Raw genomic sequence first — 18,143 nt, 5'->3', positions numbered from 1 at the left:
AGCCTGATTTGTTTTGTTGTGTTTTTTTTTTGAGACAGTGTCTCACTATATGATAGAATGCTGTGGTGTCACAGCTCACAGCAACCTCAAATTCTTGGGCTTAAGCGATTCTCTTGCCTTAGCCTCCCATGTAGCTGGGACTACAAGTGCTCACCATAACACCTGGCTATTTTGTTGTTGTTTTCATTGTTGCTTGGTAGGCCTGGGCTGGGTTTGAACCCACCAGCCCCAGTGTATGTGGCTGATGCCCTAATCGCTGAGCTACAGGTGCTGAGCCTAGCCTATTATTAAGCTTTTCACTGTTTTATATTTCCTTAAATACAGTTTTTTTCATTTAAAGAACCTCTGCTTGTTTTTTTTCTTTATTCATTTTCTCCATTGTTTTTGTGGTTTCTTTGTATTGGGTTTCTGTTTTCTATTGTATTTTGTTGAGTTTTCTTCTAAGCCATTTTTGAGTTTTATTATCAGTCATTTCAGTATTCTCATTTTGGTTGGTTTCCATTGGTACCAAGTTATTGTTTTCTTTTGGGGATGTCCTTTAAATGTGATTTTTCTTGTATTTATAGATCTTTCACTTTGTTCTCCTCTGATGTAGCTTTTTATTTTTTTATTTTCTTTTGATTAGATAATGGCTTCCCTTGAGACAGTGTATGGTGCTTGTGGGTCAGACTCCACAACACCCTGTTTAATTGAGTCAGTAAATGTTGTAGTGGGTGTTCCAACTAGTGAGCACCATTCCCCCTCCCTAGGGACTGTTGACATTTAATTGTGTGGCCATAGAGTGTTCTCTGGAGGAATGAGAATACCTGGCCCTAAGAACTCTACTCATGTCCACATGGTCAATGTGTTATTTATTTGTTGTTTTGTGTTTTTAATTTCAGACACTATTGACATTCAGGGACGTAGCCATAACATTCTCTCCAGAGGAGTGGGAATACCTGGACACTGCTCAGCAAAATTTGTATCGGGATGTGATGTTAGAGAACTACAGAAACCTGGTCTCTGTGGGTGAGAATAACTTAACTACTGAAGATCTAATCCTCTTCAAAGTTACAGAAAGTGTCTTGGGGGCTTGTGTTTTATATGAATGAATTTCAGAGTCCTGCTTTCAGGAACAAAATGAGGGGGGTTGTTAATATACAAAAAGTCTTTACATTTGACCTCATTATTGACCTTCTGTCTTTTTTTTTTAAAGACAGTTTCACTTTGTCGCCTTTGGTACAGTGCTGTGGCATCACAGCTCACAGCAACCTCAAACTCTTGGGCTTAAGCAATTCTCTTGCCTCAGCCTCTTTAGTAGCTGGGACTACAGGTGCCCGCCACAAAATCTGGATATTTTTTTGTTGTTCTTTGGCAGGCCCGGGTCGGGTTCGAACCTGCCAGCCCTGGTGTATGTGGCCAGCTCCCTAGCATTGACCTTCTGTCTTGAGGTGATTTGCACATTTCACTGTATTGTAATGTTCATTATAGAAATTCAGTGATAGAAAATATTAGTGTCTATACTTTTAATTCCAACTCCTTCTTTTTATTTTTTATTCAGTCATACTTAAAGTGAAGCACAGTATCACAAATTTAAAATGGTTCTTAAGTATTCTACCTAGGCTTTCAGGAAATAGTATTTTGGAAATAGTTTCTAGAATCTTCTGTACTATTCCCTCTTCTTTACTGATTGCAATACTAAGTTGAAACCTTAGAACTCCAAGCATAATTTTTCTTCCTTTTTCTAATAATGTAGAACTTGCTGTCTTTAACCTGTACCTGGTCATATTTTAAAAACAAAAGAAAGAGACCTGAAAGGTAAAGAAAGAAGATACATTGGCCAAACACCCAGGTAGGTTAAAGTTAATAAAACAGATGACATAGGTAGTAGGTTCAAAGTTCAAGGAGAAAGCCAGACATAGAAGTGTAGATTAAGAAGCTATGGTGTAATACAACTAATTTTTCAGAAGCTTAGGTTCATCTTGCTCTCATTGAAGGACATGTTCTTTCCCACACTTTCAAATTATCTAAGGATTGATTATAAGATTGCAAAAAATATTATCTGAGGATTCCCTTTGCCTTTCAGTAATCTTCTGTCAAATTCAAAGTGAGAACTAAAGTCCTTCTCTTGGCCTCTGAGGGCCTGTGTGATCTACTCATCCATTCTCTCGGGGCCCTGGTAAAATCTGCATATTTCTGACTTCCTTATTATGTTAAATCATTTTTTTTTTTTTAAGAGACAGAGTCTCACTTTATCACCCTCGGTAGAGTGCTATGGCATCACAGCTCACAGCAACCTCCAACTCTTGGGTTTAGGCGATTGATTCTCTTGCCTCAGCCTCCTGAGTAGCTGGGACTACAGGTGCCTGCCACAACGCCCAGCTACTTTTTGGTGCAGTTTGGCTGGGGCTGGGTTTGACCCCACCACCCTCAGTATAGGGGGCCGGCGCCCTACTCACTGAGCAACAGGCACCACCCTAAATCATTTTTAATATGCTATTTTTGCCTCGTGTCATAAGTGTGTGATCATAGCAGTAGATCTAGTGATATTTGGTTCAGAGGTCCCAGAAATACTGTAGACAGATGTCAAGCAGTTTTTCTTAATTTCCAATTCTATGAAATTTGAGACTCTGTAATTTCATCAGAGTAGAAACCATCTCCCCTTAAATAAATATGAAATTATATATTAAATATCAAATATTTAACTTTAAAATATTTATTTCAAAGGTGTCTATATAGGTATATCTATTTTCTTCTAGCTTGAAATAAGATTAAAAGTTTTATGTATGCACAATTTTCACAGTGTTAAATAGTAAATGTACTACTTTTGTTTGTTTGTTTGGGACAGAGTCTCACTTTGCACCCTCATTAGAGTGCCGTGGCATCACAACTCACAGCAACCTCTAACTCGTGGGCTTAAGCTATTCTCTTGCCTCAGCCTCCTGAGAAGATGGACTACAGGCGCCCGCCACAACACCCTGCTAATTTTAGAGACAAGTTCTCATTCTGGCTGAGGCTAGTCTCAAACCTGTGAGCTCAGGCAATCAACCCATCTTGGCCTCCCAGAGCGTTAGGATTACAGCCAGGATTGCCACCACATCTGGCCCACTTACTGAGTTTTTTGTTTTTATTTTACTCTTTAGTTGTTTGAAACCCTTATATATTTTAAATATTATATTCATAAGATAAATTTTCTTCCAATTTTTCAGTTGCTCTGTTATGTGGCTTTTTGGTTCCTTTGATGTGCAGAAACTTTACTGTGATAGAGTCCTACTTGTTTTTGGTTTTTGCTTTTGGTACTTATACTTTTTGGGGGGAGTGTGATACAAAAATATTTCTGAGGCTAATGTCAAAGGGATGGTTTTCTATGTTTTCTTCTAGAAGTTATATAATCTCTAGTATTGCATGTAAGACTAGACCATTTTGAGCTAATTTTTGTATGTGGTGTGAATGTCCAATTTTATTCTTATGCATGGGGATGGCCACTTTTTAACATCATTTATTGAAGAGACTGTACTTTCTCTTTTGTGTGTCCTGGTGCCCTTGTCATAAACCACTTGACTGTATATATAGGTTTCTCTCTGCTTTCTCCATTTTTTCCCATTGGTTCTTTGTCTGTTTTTTTGTCAGTAACATACTTTTGGTTAATATAGCTTTATAATAGTTTTAAATCAAGAAGTGTGAAGACTCACTCCAGCTTTGTTTTCTCTCAAGACTTTCTTGGCTATTTGGAGTCATGTGGTTTCATGGAAAATTCTGAATTTTTTTTACTACTTCTTTAAAAAGTGGCACTGGAATTTTAATAAGGATTAAATGGGAGGGCTGGGAGCCGTAGCTCACGCCTGTAATCCTAGCACTCTGGGAGGCCAAGATGGGCAGATTGTTTGAACTCAGGAGTTGAAGACCAGCCTGACCAAGAGCAAGACCCCATCTCTAAAAATAGCCAGGTGTTACAGCAAGTGCCTGTAGTCCCAGCTACTTGGGAGGCTGAGACCAGAGAATCACTTGACCCCAAGAGTTTGAGGTTGCTGTGAGCTATGATACCATATCACTCTACCGAGAGCAACACAGAGAGACTGGGTCTCAAAAAAAAAAAAAAAATACAGGATTAAATGGGGATACTAGATTGCTTTGTATAGTATGGACATTTTATATTAATTATTCTAATCCATAGACATGAGATATCTTTGCATTTATTTGCATCTTCTTTCATTACATTCAATAATGTCAGATTACCTTCTTTGTTAAATTGAGTCTTATGAATTTTATAGTATTTAAACTTTTTGTAAGTGGGATTTTGTTAACTTTTCTCAGATAGTTTATTGTTAGTGTATAGAAAAGCAACTGAGTTTTGAATGCTGATTTTGTGACCTACAACTTTGGCAAACTGGTTTATTAGCTCTTAACTTTTTTAATATAATCTTTATAGTTTTCTATATATAGAATCCCTTCATCTACAAATAGAATTTTACTTCTTCATTTCTGATTTGAATGCCTTATAGTTTGTTTTTTTCTTACATAATTGCTCTGGCTTGATCTTCCAATACTATGTTAAATAAAAGTAAGACCGGCATTTTTTTTTTTTTTTTTGTAGAGACAGAGTCTCACTTTATCACTCTTTGTAGAGTGCTGTGTCATCACAGCTCACAGCAACCTCCAGCTCTTAGGCTTAGGCGATTCTTTTAACTTGGCCTCCGGAGTAGCTGGATTCTTTTAACTACAGGCGCCCACCACAAAGCCCAGCTATTTTTTTGTTGCAGTTTGGCGGGGGCTGGGTTTGAACCCGCCACCTCGGTATATGGGGCAGGTGCCTACTCACTGAGCTACAGGCACTGCCCAAGACCTGCATCTATATCATGTTTCTGATATTAAAGAAAACATTTTACCATTTTATTTTGGGGGATAATGGTACCTGAGGAATTGCTGTATATGAGGTTTAGTATGTTGAGGTACATTTTTGTATATATATTTCTTCAGTTTTTTATTATCAAAGGGTATGGAGTTTTGTCAAATGCTTTTAATAAATCTTTTGAAATGATCATATAATTTCCACCTTTTCTGTTTTAGTAGTATTTTTTATTTATTTGTACATGTTAAAATATCCTTGCATGCTAAGTATAATTATACTTGTTCATGGTGTATGATCTTTTTAATGTGTTTATAAATTTCAATTTTAATATTTTGTTGAAGATTTCTACTGGTATCTTTATCAGAGTATAATGATTTCTGGGTTGGTTTTTTTTTTTTTTTTCTTGTCGTGTCCTTACCTGGCTTTAGTATAAGGATAATGATGACCTCATAACATAAGTTTGGAAGTGTTTTCTCCCTTCCGTTTTTTGAAGGGGTTTGAGAAAAATTGATTAATTCTTCATTAAATGGTTGATGGAATTCGCCTGTAAAGAACTCATCTCATCTTGGGCTTTACTTTTTTAGGAGATTTTTTATTATTGCTTCAATGTCCTTCCTCAGCATTGATCGGTTTAGTATTCCCCCCCACCCCCCCTTTGGAGACAGAGTCTCACTTTCTCACTCTTGGTAGAGTGCTGTGTCATAGCTCAAAGCAAACATAAACTCTTGGGCTCAAGTGATCATGCTACCTCAGCCTCCCAAGTAGCTAGGACTACAGGCACTCCCCACAATGCCAGGCTAGTTTTTCTGTTTTTAGTAGAGATGGTCTTGATAAGGCTGGTCTTTAATTCCTGAGCCCAAGAGATCCTCCTGCCATGGCATCCCTGAGTGCTAAGATTACAGGCCTCAGACAACACTGCCCCGCCCATATGAAACACTAAGGGTACTGTTTAGTAGTGTTAAGTATAGTCACATAGTCTTTCAACAAATTCTAAATCATATTCATCCTATAAAAATAAAAGTGAATACCCATTAAACATAAAATTATCCTTTCTACTTTTTTTTGTACTTCTCAAAAACATCATGAGCCATGAACTGGACGACTTTAGATATTTTATAGAAGTATAATCTGTGTCTGTTTCTTTTTGAATGTCTTATTTGACTTAATATAATATCCTCAAGGTTTGTCTTCACTGTAAAATATGTCAACATGACTGCTGTCATTTAAAGCTACATATTATTCCATTGTGTGTAGGCCACATTTTTTATTTACTTATCAATAAAGGGAGGGACATTTGGTTTGCTTCCAGGTAGTCTTTAATGCGTAATGTTGCAAGTTACATAAATGTGCAAATATCTATTTCATATTTTGCTTTCAATATGTTTAAAATATTTTGGATACGGGCAGCGGCGCCTGTGGTTCAGTGAGTAGGGCGCCGGCCCCATATACCGAGGGTGGTGGGTTCAAACCCAGCCCTGGCCAAACTGCAACAAAAAAATAGCTGGGTGTTGTGGCGGGTGCCTGTAGTCCCAGCTGCTCAGGAGGCTGAGGCAAGAGAATCACATAAGCCCAAGAGCTGGAAGTTGCTGTGAGCCGTGTGACACCATGGCACTCTACCGAGGGCAGTAAAATGAGACTCTGTGTCTCTACAAAAAAAATTAAAAATATATATATATATATTTTGGATACACTGATGTAGTACCCTGGTATGTTCTTGCTTTTTTTTTTTTTTGCAGGTTTTGGCCAGGGCTGGGTTTGAACCCACCACCTCTGGCATATGGGGCCGGCGCCCTGCTCCTTTGAGCCACAGGTACCGCCTGTTCTTGCTTTTTTTGCCTAATCCTTTGATGTTATACCCAAAAAATCATTATATAGGCCAATTGTTATGAAGCTTTTAGACTGTTAATAGTTACAGGTCTTACATGTAAGTCTTTATTTATGTTTCTGATACTTGTAATTATGCATATTTACAGGGTATAATTTGATGTTTCACATAAACTGTATGATGATATAATCATATTTATTGTATCCATGACCTCATATATTTATTAGTTTTGTTCTGAGAATACTCATAAGCTGGTCTTTTTCAACTATTTTGTAACATACAATAACTAACCTTTAACCCTTAACCATTTTCTTCTTATTGTGAATAGAAAAGCCAAAACTTAACCAGGCATGGTGGCTCACGCCTGCAATCCTAGCACTCTGGGAAGCTCAGGACGATGGATTGCTCAAGCTCACAAGTTCAAAACCAGCCTGAGGGAAAGTGAGACCCTTCATCTCTAGTAAAAGTAGAAAAACTGAGGCAAGAGGATTGCTGCAGCCCAAGAGTTGGAGGTTGCTGTGAGCTGTGATGCCATGACACACTACCCAGGGCGAGAGCTTGAGACTCTGTCTCAAATTAAAAAAGAGAGAGACAGAAAACCAAAACTTGTTCCTTCTTTCTAATTTTAATTTTATAAGTGTTAACCAGCCTTATTTCATTGTCCCTTTCCGTCAGTCTTTGATAACCATCGTTGTATTCTTCATTTTCATAACATTTTTCAGATTCTACACATGAGTAAAACCATACAGTATTTGTCTTTTCCTATCTGGTTTATTTCACTTAGCAGAATGCCCTTCAGATACATCAGTGTTTGTATGCAAATATCATGTTACTTTGTTGCTATCGCTTTTCCTAAATTTTGAAAGGAGGTACTGTGATGCCTCCAGATTTGTTATTTTTCCTCAGGATGGCTTTGGCTATGTAGGTTATTTTCTACTTTCATATAAATTTTAGGGTTTTAAAAAGATTTTCTGTGAAGAATGGTCATTGATATTTCAATAAAAAAATGCATTGAATCTGTGCATTAGTTTGGGTAGTGTGTCCATTTAAAAATTATTTTCCAGGCTCAGTGCCTGTAACACAGTGGTTACAGCACCAGCCACATACACTGAGGCTGGCGGGTTTGAAGGGCTGCCAAACAACATGACAACTGCAACAAAAAAATAGCCTGGCATTGTGGCGGTTGCCTGTAGTCCCAGCTACTGGGAGGCTGAGGCAAGAGAATCACTTAAGACCAAGAGTTTGAGGTTGCTGTGAGCTGTGATGCCATAGCACTCTACTGAAGATGACAAAGTAAGACTCTGTCTCAAAAAATAAAATAAAATTGAGGGACTTTGCCCAACAAATAAATGCAATCAGTTTAATCTGGTTTATTGTACCTTCAATGAATCCCCAACAATAAAAATAAATAAATAAAATAAAATTATTTTCCAGGTTAGGCTCAGTGGCCCACACCTATAATCCTAGCACTCTAGGAGGCCAAGGTAGGTGGATTGCTTGAGTTCAGGAATTTGTGACCTGAGCAAGAGCTAGATCTTATCTCTAAAAAAATAGCCACGTGTAATCATGGGCGCCTGTAGTCCCAGCTACTCAGAAGCCTAAAGCAAGAGGATGGCTTGAACCCAAGAGTTTGAGGTTGCTGTGAGCTCAATAAATACAAATAAACATAAAAATTATTTCTCTAGGCTTGGCGCCCATAGCTCAGTGGTTAGGGTGCCAGCCACATACACTGAGGCTGGCAGGTTCAAACCCGTCCCGGGCCTACTAAACAACAATGATAGCTGGAACAAAAAATAGCCAGGCTTTGTGACGGGTACCTGTAGTTCCTGCAACTTGGTAGTCTGAGACAAGAGATCACTTAAGCCCAAGAGTTTGAGGTTGCTGTGAGCTGTGATGCCACAGAGGGCCACACAGTGAGACTCTGTCTCAAAAAAAAAAAAAAATATATATATATATTTCTCTAATCCATTAAAACAAGATAACATTCCATTCATGTGTACTTCAATTTCTTCATACGTTTTAATTTTCACCTTTTTAATTAAGTTTATTGCTAGCTATCTTAATTTTTTAAAGCTATTGTAAGTAAAGAAAAGTATCAGACGGCGGCGCCTGTGGCTCAGTCGGTAAGGCGCCGGCCCCATATACTGAGGGTGGCGGGTTCAAACCCGGCCCCGGCCAAACTGCAACCAAAAAATAGCCGGGCGTTGTGGCGGGCGCCTGTAGTCCCAGCTACTCGGGAGGCTGAGGCAAGAGAATCGCTTAAGCCCAAGAGTTGGAGGTTGCTGTGAGCTGTGTGAGGCCACGGCACTCTACCGAGGGTGGTACAGTGAGACTCTGTCTCTACAAAAAAAAAAAAAAAAGAAAAGTATCAGACAACATTCCTTTATGATAAAACCACTCAACAAATTAGGTGTATGTCAGCACAATTAAGGCCATATATAACAAACCATTGTTAACGTTACAGTGAATGGGGAAATGCTGAAAGTGTTTCTCTGACATTTCTAACACTAGGATACCTGTTTTTACAACTTCTATTCAACATAGTACTGAAAGCAATTGTGAGAACAATTAGAAAAAAAGAAGAATTTAAGTCATTCACTTTGGAAAGTAGAAAGCCAAATGTCCAAATTTGCAGACAAATTTTTTACATTAAAAAAATTTAAAATTGTTGCACTATTAAAAAATCAGTAAACTTACAGAATACAAAATAAATGTGAAAATACAGTAGTGTTTTTATATACAGTGAACTGGAAAAAATTTCAGTATTTAGAAAATCTACAAAAAATTACCAGTCCATTTGTGTTCTTGTTGTGCACAGTACAGGGTAACATCTCACTTCAATTTGTCCAATTTGGATTTCTATATTCCCAACCATATGTGTTGAAGAAATTGTCCTTTGCTCATTGTGATATGTTGAAGATTTATCTACTAGTATTCTAACCCATTTTTATCATCTGTCTGTGCCAGCATCACACTGTTGTATAATGTTTTCTTTTCCTTCTTTTTTATTGTTTTTCTTCTAGACACAGAGTCTCACTTTATTACCATCAGTAGAGTGCCTTGACGTTACACAGCTCACAGCAACGTCCAACACCTGGGCTTAGGTGATTATCTTGTCTCGGTCTCCTGAGTAGCTGGGCCTATAGGCGCCCGCCACAATGCCCAACTATTTTTTTTTCCTGTTGCAGTTGAACAGGACCTGCCATCCTCAGTTTATGGGGCCCAGCGCCATACTCCCTGAGCCACAGGCACTGCACTGTATAATGTTTTTGAATCAGAAATATAATGCCTCACCCAATTCATAATCCCTAAGTCATGGAAGAAGCCCAAGTGCCCATCGACCCACAAATGGACTAGCAAATTGTGGTACATATATATCATGGAATATTATGCAGCCTTAAAGAAAGATGGAGTCTTTACCTCTTTCATGTTTACATGGATGGAGCTGGAACATATTCTTCTTAGCAAAGTATCTCAGGAATGGAAGAAAAAGTATCCAATGTACTCAGCCCTACTATGAAGCTAAATTATAGCTTTCACATGAAGGCTATAACCCAACTATAGCACAAGACTATGAGTAAAGGGCCAAGGAAGGGGAAGGGAGGGGGGAGGTTAGGGTGAAGGGAGGGTAATAGGTGGGGCCACACCTATGGTGCATCTTAGAATGGGTACAGGCGAAACTTAACTAAAGGCAGAATATAAATGTCTACATGCAATAACTAAGAAAATGCCATGAAGGCTACGTTGAACAGTTTGATGAGAATATTTCAGATTGTATATGAAACCAGCACATTGTACCCCTTGATTGCACTAATGTACACAGCTATGATTTAACAATAAAAAAAAAAAAGAAATATAATGCCTCGACTCAGCACCTGTGCTCAGTGAGTAGGGCATTGGCCACGTACACCAAGGCTGGTGGGTTTAAGCCTGGCCCAGGCCTGCTAAACAACGACAACTGCAACAAAAAAATAGCCAAGTGTTGTGGCAGGCACCTGTAGTTCCAGCTACTTGGGAGGCTGAGGCAAGACTTGCTTAAGCCCAAGAGTTTGAGGTTGCTGTGAGCTGTGACACCATGGCACTATACCGAGTGAGACTCTGTTTCAAAAAAAAAAAGAAAAGAAATGCAATGCCTCTAACTTTGTTTTTCTATTCCAATATTGGGGGGAGGGGGAGTTGATCCTTTAGGATTTTATAGAAATTTAAAAACATTTTAACACTGTACAAAAACTTCATTGGTACTTTTGACAGAGATTTCATAGAACTGTAGATCGCTTTGGGTAGTACTGACACATTAACAATATTAAGTGGCTTAGCTTTTGAGCAAGAGTGTTTTCAATAGTTCTTTAATTTTCATGTGTTTTGAACATAACACTTCTCTTGGTTTTTTTACTAGTTTTATTGTATTTTACTCAAAACACTTTGTGTGGTTTTTATATGCTTAAAACTGTTGAGGCTTTGTGTGGCTAAAAGGTTGTCTGCATGGCATAACGTGTTACATGTGCTTAAGAATAGTGTTTATTTTGCTGTTTTTCAGTGTAGAGTTTAGTAAAAGACATATCTGTGACTTATTTACAGTGTTGCTCAAGTCCTCTGTTTCCTTTTGTTCCTTTTTTCATTTGAAACAGAGTCTCACTTGTCACCCTCAGTAGAATGCCCTGGCATCACAGCTTACAGCAACCTCAAACTGTTGAGTTGAGTGATTGTTTTATCACAGCCTCCCCAGTAGCTGAGACTAAAGGCGCCCACCACAACACCCGGCTATTTTTAGAGATGAGCGAGGTCTCGCTCTGGATCAGGCTGGTCTCCTGTGAGCTCAGGCAATCTACCCACCTCTGTCTCCCGGAGTGCTAGGATTATAGGAATGAACCATGGGACCCAACCCCTTGGTTCTTTTGTTTGTCTGTTTGTTTCCTTTTATTATTTAAAATGTAATATCAAATCATCCTACTATTATTGTGCTGTCTGATTTTTTTTTTTTTTTTGAGACAGAGTTTGACTTCATCAGTTGAGCACCATGTGTCACAGCTCATGGCAACCTCAAACTCTTGGGCTCAAGTGATCTTCTTGTCTCAGCCTCCCAAATAACTGGGACTACAGGAAGCCCACCACAACTCCTAGCTATTCTTTAGAGACAGGGTCTCACACTTGGCTCAGGCTGGTCTTGAACCTGTGAGCAATGCACCCGCCTCACCCTCTCAGAGTGCTAGGATTATAGGCGTGAGTCACTGCACCTGGCCTGCTGTCTGAGTTTTAATTCAATTCTGTAAAAGGTTGCTTCATCTATTTGGGAAATGTGATGTTATATTCAAAAAATATGTTTTGATTTATGTAAAATTAATCTATTTTTTTTCAGTGCCATGATTCAATCCTTTAATTCCCCAGGGAATAGGTAAATGTGGGGCTGGAGGCAACAGAGCCCTTGAGCCTGTGGTCATTGCCTGCAGCCCTCCATGCTCATGACTCAGGGGCATGACCACCCCTGGCAGAGACACACACACTCACACACTCACTCTCAACCCCCAGGTCTCTGGGACTGGCCCGGTGCCCTTATGGCCTCCAGGGAGGGCCCCTAATGTTCTTATCCATCCTAGCGTCCAGGGCAGCCGTGATCCCTCTTGGATTTCTTGGTTCCTGAGGGGGAACGTTGAGGAGGGGGGCAGGGCTTGAGGGTGGCAGTGGTGGTGGCAGGCAGCAGTGGAGGAAGAGGTGGCTCCATGGGTTCTGGCAGACTGGGTCAGAAGACCTCAAAGGAGGAGATATTGAGGGGGCACAAAAGCCTGATTGGCGCTCTCACTGAGGGCCACGTCGTCTGGACTGTCCACTGGTGTCTGCCGTGTGAAGTGGGTATCAAACTGGCTCACATCCTCCTCTGACTGCAGACAGGGCCTAAAAGGGGGTCCATGAGGCGGGCTAGTAGGTCATCCCAATTCAGGTGCCAGAAGAAGGGGTGCTTCTGCACATCAGTAGTGTCCCCTGGACCACCCCCAATCCTTTGGCTGGGATTCCGCTTCAGAAACTTTTTGACAAGGTCCCAAGCATCTGGGGTGAGGTAGGGGGACAGCGCCAGCTTCTCCTTTATTATTTTATCCATGGTTTTCTTCTGGCTCTCTGCGGTGAAGGGTAGCAATCCAGTGAGCATGTCGTACATCAGGGCCCCCAGGTTCCACCAGTCCACAGCCCAGTTGTGGCCACTGCACATCAGGATCTCAGGGGCCATGTACTCAATGGTGCCGCAGAAGGTGTGAGTGACAGCGCCCTCATGGATCAACTCTCTGCAGAGTCCAAAGTCGGTCAGTTTGATGTGGCCCTGGCTGCTGAGCATGATATTCTCGGGCTTGAGATCTTGGTGCCCTAGGACTGTAGACATTATGGTGTGCAAGATAAGACTACCAGACAAATGGAAAAGTTCAATAGGAGTCTTTTATTTAAGGCTGTATTTCAGACTGGCCAGCCGGCTACCCCACTGATAAAGAATCAGAAGGGATAGCAGCTTCCAGCTTTAAGACAGAGTTTATATAGGTTAACATATGTAACTAAAAATAGCTTTTGTTGAGCCAGCAAAGCAAGCTACCAGGTTTCACAACCCGGTATACACAGAAGTAGTTTTGTGGCGGCTACTGGTAATTTCTGCTATGTCTAGCTAGCTGAGCAAAAAATTATTTTTAAAAATAAGAACAAACTGGGTTAGTAGGCCTCAGCGGAACCAGTGGCTTCACTGGGGCAGCTTCATCCTGCTTTCCCAATCCAGGCCCCATTACCTCTCCCTTCTTACTTCTTCCTTTTTACTTCCTCCTCAAGAAGGTTAGGGGAGGAGGTCGTTCTACAGCATTAGAGCCCACTGCCTCAGAGATGGCCCGGGGCCAGCATGATCTCAGCCAGGTAGAAACAGGCTGTGTCTTCTAGAAAAGTGCCCTCTCGCTCCAGATGTATGAAGAGTTTACCACCACTAAGGCACTCCAGGATGAGGTAGAGTTTGCCACCAGTCTGAAAGGCATAGGCCACTTCCACAATGAAGGAGTGCTTCACTGACTCTAGAATGTTCCATTCAGCCCGTGTGTGTGCCATATGGGCCTTCCTTAAAACTTTCATGGCATATATTTTACCCAAGTTGGTACCTTGCACCTTTCACACCTGAAACACCTTACTATAGCCTCCCTTGCCCAGCACACACAACAACTCAAAGCAATGCAGCCCGATGTGCTCAGGGCCGAGGTTCACATTGGTCTCAGTTAGCTCCACATTGGTCTCAGTCAGCTCCACCTCCACATAATATACCACAGGTAGCAGGGCTGCACTCTGGCTCGCCTTCACCCTTGCTGCCTTCCTCTGTCTCCAAGTTCAGATCAAACACAGTTGCCATGGCGGCACCAACCCCGCCAGTCCCCAGGCCAGTACTGACAGTCCCAGCCCCTCTTTCACTTGATTTATGTAATCTATTATATAAAAAATAAATACAAGACGAGGCACAGTGACTCATGCTTTTAATCCTAGCACGCTGGGAGGCTAAGGCAAGTAGATTGCCTGAGTTCAGGAGTTTGAGACTAGCCTAAGCAAGATAAATACCCCATCTCTAAAAAAAACATAGCTGGCTGTTCTGGTAGGCGCCTATAGTCCCAGCTACTAGGGCAGTTGAGGGAAGAGAACCACGTAAGCCTAAGAATTTGAGGTTGTGAGCTATGATACCATGGTACTCTACCAAGGACAACAGAGCCAGACTCTGTCTCAATTAAAAAAAAAAAAAAAAGTACTGAAAAGGAATGACTTTCATTTAATGTATTTCTGTGCATATTACAGCAAAGTTGCTTTTGTTTTCATTTATTGTCTATTTTGATTCTTGTACTGACATGTTTGAAAATGATTGTCATTTCCTTTCACGTGTGCACTATAGTTTTACTTTTTTCTTATTTTATAAACCTCAAGAGCATTGACATATGACGTATTTTCTTTGTTTTTACCATAGATATTATATAACATCTTCATGTTGTAACACATTATTTTAAGCTAGAAACTGTAATTGCATACAAAATTTCTGTGGATTGCATTCTCTTGATATAGTAAATTATATCTTTTTCTATTGTATATCCATTAACACAAATTTATGGTTCTTTTAAGGGTTCATCTTTTCAAATCTATAGGAGAATTAAGAATATTTTATTCACTATCATGGAGCCCACCACAACGCCCAGCTATTTTTGTTGCAGTTGTCTTTGTAGTTTAGCTGGCCCGGGCCGGGTTTGAACCAGCCACCCTCGGTGTATGTGGCTGGCACTATAACCACTGTGCTATGGGCGCTGAGCCTTTGCATGTAACTTTTTAATTTTTCATTACAGTGTGTCTTGAGTCTGTGTTGTTCTTAGTTAACAATGGTTGAGCTTCTAAGTCTACACTTCATGTTTGTGAGGAAGGGGGTTACTTTTAATCTCCTTTAACATTCTCATATTCTTTATGCATTCTTTTTGTCCTTTTATCTGGTTTTCCATGTTGTCATTGAGTTAACAGAGCATCTTTAAAACAATTATTTTAAAGACTTTTAAAACTATTTGATAGATCTTTCTTTACTTATTTAGGGTCATTTGAACATTTATTTTTGTCCTTTCATTGGACTATCTCTTGGGTTTTTGATATCTTTTCATTTTTTGACATTAACAAAACAGCTGCCTATTTCATCCTCACAGGGGTCCTCAAACTATGGCCCGCAGGCCACATGAGGCGGTGTGATTGTATTTGTTCCCATTTTGTTTTTTTTTACTTCAAAATAAGATATGTGCAGTGTGCACAGGAATTTGTTCATAGTTTGTTTGTTTTTTTAACTATAGTCCGGCCCTCAACGGTCTGAGGGAGAGTGAACTGGCCCCCTGTTTAAAAAGTTTGAGAACCCCTGCAAGTCAACCTTTTTATCTCATGAACTACTTCAACCTGTAGAGAAACTTCCTCCACACTCTTAAATTATGTTGATCAAAAAAAAAGATTTAAAAAAAAGGAATAAACTTACTGTGCTTTGAACTAATTTTGAAAATAATTTAATTAATGGTCTTCAAAAATTTCTGCAGCACACCTCAGATCCTACTACTGCACACTAGTGCACTGTGGCACACCTGTGAAAATCACTGAGGTAGAGGAAGGCTTTGTTCATGGAAAACATAGCACCATTCAGTCACACTAGACATTATGGGGACTTCTCCAGACATTTAGCAGGATGTGTCTTTTCAGTAGTACTCTGTACATTTTCCCAACGAAAAGGATGCTTATTTCTTGTTAAAAGCTCTTAATATTTACTGGGAACTCTGGGAAGCCAAGGCAAGTGGATTATTTGAGCTTAAGAGTTGGAGACAAGCCTGAGCAAAAGCAAGATCCCCGTCTCTACTGAAAAAATACAAAAACTAGGTTGGGCACAGTGGTTCATGCCTGTAATCCCAGCACTTAAGAGGCTGAGGTTCAACACCAGTCTGAGCCAGATTGAGACCTCATTTCTAAAAATAGGTAGACATTGTGCTGGACACCTGTAGTCCCACCCACTTGGGAGGCTGAGGCAAGAGAATTGCTTGAGCCCAAGAGTTTGAGGTTGCTGTTAGCTATGATGGCATGGCACTCTACCAAGGGTGACAAAATAAGATTCTGTCACCAAAACAAAACAAAACAAAAAACTGAGGTAAGAGGATCGCTTGAGCCTGAGTTGGAGGTTGCCGTGAGCCATGATACCTCAGCACTGTACGCAGGGCAACGGCTTGAGACTCTGTCTCAAAAAACACAAAAAGCTCTTAATCTTTACCTTCCATGATAAATTCCATATATTCTCTCTTCTCTGTAATAGTTATTCATCTTTGTTCTTTTTGTGCTAAGCATGTCAGTTAAGTAACACCCATATTTCTTTTCAGCACTACATATTAACGGAAGCAATAACCAGTTTTTTGAAAAACACAGAGAAACCCAAGACTTTGGATATAAAATTGGATTAAGTGTTCAGTCAAATGTTTCTGAAGATCCCCGATTTAAAATTGAAGAGGATACTTTTAAATGTGATCTAATTGATGAGCTCTTCACTAAACCATTATTCTTTTATCAACCAATGATACCGTCAGCTGTCAAAATCTACAATTGTGATAAGAATGGTAAAGTGTTTACCCAATTATCATTGCTTCCTCAATGTCAGGAAATAAATAAGTGGGAAAAACATTTCATATCCAATAAATCATTGGTGTCCTTTTCCCATAACTCAACCCTAAATAATGACCAGAATATTTATGTTAATCAGAGAAATTATCAACACAATAAACCTGAACAAACCTTGAGACAAGCCTTGTGCTCTAGAAAGTATCAGAAGGCTCAAAATTTAAAGATCCGGTACAAATGTAAGAAATGTGAGAAAGTCTTTCACCAGTGTCTGAAGCTTATTAGCCATGAGGATATCCACAGTCTCTACAAGGGTACTGAATGTGTAGATGATTTTGCCCATTCAGGGAAACAGTCTCAAAATCAGAGAATTTATACTGGAGAAAACTCACACCAACATAATAAATGTGAAAAAATCTTCAGTCAGCCCTCTAATCTAAGAAACTATAATATAATTCATCCCAAAGAAAGCCTCTTCAAATGTAAAGAATGTGGCAAAACCTTTAACCTAAGTCCAGAGTGTAAACCTCGCAAAATGTATGGTAAGGAGAAATTTTACAAATGTAAAGAATGTGGCAAAGCCTTTTACTATGATTCACACCTTACTCCACACCAGAAAATTCATACTGGAGAGAAACCCTACAAATGTAAACAATGTGGTAAAGCCTTTAAATATAGTTCACACCTTACTCAACATCAGAGAATTCATACTGGAGAGAAGCCCTACAAATGTAAAGAATGTGGCAAAGCCTTTAATTGTAGTTCACACCTTACTCGACATCAGAGAATTCATACTGGAGAGAAACCCTACAGATGTAAACAGTGTGGCAAAACCTTTAACCGTAGTTCAAGCCTTACTTGACATCAGAGAATTCATAATGGACAAAAGTCCTACAAGTGTGGAGAATGTGGCCTTTATTCATTCAGCAAGACTCAGAGGACATTGGAGAATTCATACTGGAGAAAACCCCTACAAGTGTAAAGATGCGAAAAAGCCTTTAGTGGTAGATCTACTTTAATTAAATTCTCAGGTAGTTAATGCTGAAGAGAAACCCTACAAATGTGAAGAATGTGACAAAAACTTTTACAATAGTTCACACCTTACTTGATATCAGATAATTTATACTGATTTTTTTTTTTTTTTTTAATTTGGCCGGGGCTGGGTTTGAACCCGCCACCTCCGGCATATGGGACCGGCGCCCTACCCGCTGAGCCACAGGCGCCGCCCTATACTGATTTTTTTTTGAGACAGAGTCTCACTATATCACTCTGGGTAGAGTGCTGTGGTGTCACAACTCACAACAACCTCAAATTCTTGGGCTTAAGCGATTCTCTTACCTCACCCACCCAAGTAGCTGGGACTACAGGCACCTGCCA

The 18,143-nt window shown here is 39.8% G+C and overlaps 1 protein-coding gene, 1 long non-coding RNA gene and 2 pseudogenes across 2 annotated transcripts in view; 2 read left to right on the top strand and 2 right to left on the bottom strand.

Moving 5' to 3' along the window:
- The window catches only part of LOC128572290 (uncharacterized), a 35,826-nt gene extending 28,174 nt beyond the window's left edge, over nt 1-7,652 (top strand). The window contains exons 2-4 of the long non-coding RNA XR_008376158.1: nt 882-1,008; nt 1,736-1,831; nt 6,982-7,652. This is a non-coding gene — a long non-coding RNA (uncharacterized LOC128572290). The remainder of the gene's footprint in view (nt 1-881; nt 1,009-1,735; nt 1,832-6,981) is intronic.
- A 4,748-nt stretch (nt 7,653-12,400) lies between these two features.
- Nucleotides 12,401-13,099, bottom strand: LOC128573142 (ribosomal protein S6 kinase beta-2-like; annotated as a pseudogene).
- A 247-nt stretch (nt 13,100-13,346) lies between these two features.
- Nucleotides 13,347-14,180, bottom strand: LOC128572286 (ribosomal protein S6 kinase beta-2-like; annotated as a pseudogene).
- A 2,542-nt stretch (nt 14,181-16,722) lies between these two features.
- LOC128573141 (zinc finger protein 519-like) lies at nt 16,723-17,830 on the top strand. Its single transcript, XM_053573321.1, has one exon. The coding sequence runs from the start codon at nt 16,723-16,725 to the stop codon at nt 17,626-17,628; it is 906 nt and encodes a 301-aa protein (XP_053429296.1). The 3' UTR covers nt 17,629-17,830.
- Nucleotides 17,831-18,143: the final 313 nt, after the last annotated feature.

This window comes from Nycticebus coucang, chromosome 20, assembly GCF_027406575.1.
Source record: "Nycticebus coucang isolate mNycCou1 chromosome 20, mNycCou1.pri, whole genome shotgun sequence".
NCBI classification, from domain to species: domain Eukaryota; kingdom Metazoa; phylum Chordata; class Mammalia; order Primates; family Lorisidae; genus Nycticebus; species Nycticebus coucang.
This window is presented reverse-complemented; position numbering and strand designations above follow the sequence as displayed.

Bases quoted from the DNA above. Each gene is read 5' to 3' on its own strand.
- LOC128573141 (XM_053573321.1), top strand. From the start codon at position 16,723: ATGATACCGTCAGCTGTCAAAATCTACAATTGTGATAAGAATGGTAAA.